This window comes from Gracilinanus agilis, chromosome 3, assembly GCF_016433145.1.
Source record: "Gracilinanus agilis isolate LMUSP501 chromosome 3, AgileGrace, whole genome shotgun sequence".
Classification (NCBI taxonomy): domain Eukaryota; kingdom Metazoa; phylum Chordata; class Mammalia; order Didelphimorphia; family Didelphidae; genus Gracilinanus; species Gracilinanus agilis.
This window is the reverse complement of record NC_058132.1, coordinates 25,126,577-25,128,119: the sequence shown is the minus strand read 5'-3', so window position 1 is coordinate 25,128,119 and position 1,543 is coordinate 25,126,577. Positions and strand designations below refer to the sequence as shown.

Below are 1,543 nucleotides of genomic sequence, written 5' to 3'. Positions count from 1 at the left end.
CCCTCCCTTTAGGCTGCGGGGACAGACCCGGGTGGACACTCTGAGGGGGAGGAGCCAGAGCCCTGAGTGCGAGTTTCCTCGGCTAGAGTCGAGGTCAGGACGCTTGGGGACAAAGCTGAAAGGAGGCGCACTGAATGTTAAGAGTTTGGCCCTCCAGAGGCCGGGAGCAGGACTCGGCTTGAAGATTCTCCGTAGGAGGCAACAGAATCCCGGGGGGGGGGGGAATGCCACCTCTGGGGGGTGGGCACAGAACTCTGGGGGAGAATCCCTACCTAGTGCTGGGAGGGGCCTCACGGAGAGGCGGGTCTTGCTCACCAGGGCACAGGCGGGGCTTTGACCAACAAGCCCTGCAGGAAGTCCCACTCGACGCTGACGCACTTGACCTCGCTTCCTGAGAAGGGGGCCGCCATTTCTGCGCCCCACAGCCTGGCTGGGGCTCGGCTGGACTCAGAGCGGGGGGTGGGATTCAGGGTCCCGGGCACCTGCAGTAGGAGGAGAAAGCAGTAGTTAGGACGCGTCAGGGACCCAGGAGTCCCCAGCTAGCTGCTGCCTTATTCCCTCCCCCTCCAAGCACAAGCTGAAAGAGCCATTCGGGGCTGGGGGGCGGCGGCGCTCAGGAGCTCCCGAACTCGGGCCTCCGATGGCTAGACTAAGGCTGCTTGTGAGCCCTCGAGGTTCAGAGGCCAGAACGTGATTAGCCTTAAAAATGGCCTTACGCAGCTCACGGCCTCAGTCTCCCCCTCCAGAGGACCACGAGCCCGCAACCCCATTCCACCTTGGAATGGTCGGGAATGGTCAAGGTGTCGAAGGCGCTGGGCTTTTCCTAGACCTGCCAGCCCTTCCAGTCCCCAGGCTCCAAGGACTCCAATAGCCCCGACTCGCACCTTCCCCGGATTCCCTAGTCCTCTTCCTCCTCTTCCTCCTCCTCCTCCCTAACCAGGCGAGTTTCTCTCTCCGAGACCCAGGCGGCTCCTCTCCCCGCAAGCAAGCCCGCGTGGGGCCGCCAGCGCGCGCGGACGTGCCCAGCCTCCCAGTCCTCAGCCGCCCGCGCCGGGCCGGCTCCCGCATACCAATGGGGGCTCACGCGGCGCGCATACGGATCGGGACCGGCCCGCGCCCTGCATACCAAGCGACGACCCCGATAGAGCAGGCGACGGGAGCTGGGGCTTTGGCAAATGGAAGGGGCAGCCACTCATCCCAGGACCTAGACGGCCCGAGCCTCCCACCCTCCACCCGGGAGCTCCGGCCAGCTGTATTCCCTTCCCTGCCCCGATTTCCACCCTCTCTCATTTCTCCTTGCCCTACTGCTGCCCTGGGGAGATCTCGAACCTGAAGTGGGGGGGGGGCGAAGGGAAGACACCTGGCCTCTTTCGTGGGGTCTCTAATTCCCACCCCCACTACTGTTTTGAGAGAAAGCCACGTGTCGTGGGCATAGCGACTCCAGCCCCTCTCCCCAAATCCCTCCACCCCCATCCTGGTCCTTTCCCCCTAGGGCTTCCTTAGGATCTAGGAACGCCCTGCCTGCTCCTCCTCTAGGGCAAGA

General features: G+C 64.2%; 1 protein-coding gene across 1 annotated transcript in view; it reads right to left on the bottom strand.

Annotated features, from left to right (window-relative positions):
- NPAS1 (neuronal PAS domain protein 1) overlaps window positions 1-410 on the bottom strand; it is a 16,914-nt gene extending 16,504 nt beyond the window's left edge. The window contains exon 1 of the mRNA XM_044668581.1: window positions 316-410. Within this exon, the coding sequence (XP_044524516.1) occupies window positions 316-410 (95 nt within the window). The remainder of the gene's footprint in view (window positions 1-315) is intronic.
- Window positions 411-1,543: the final 1,133 nt, after the last annotated feature.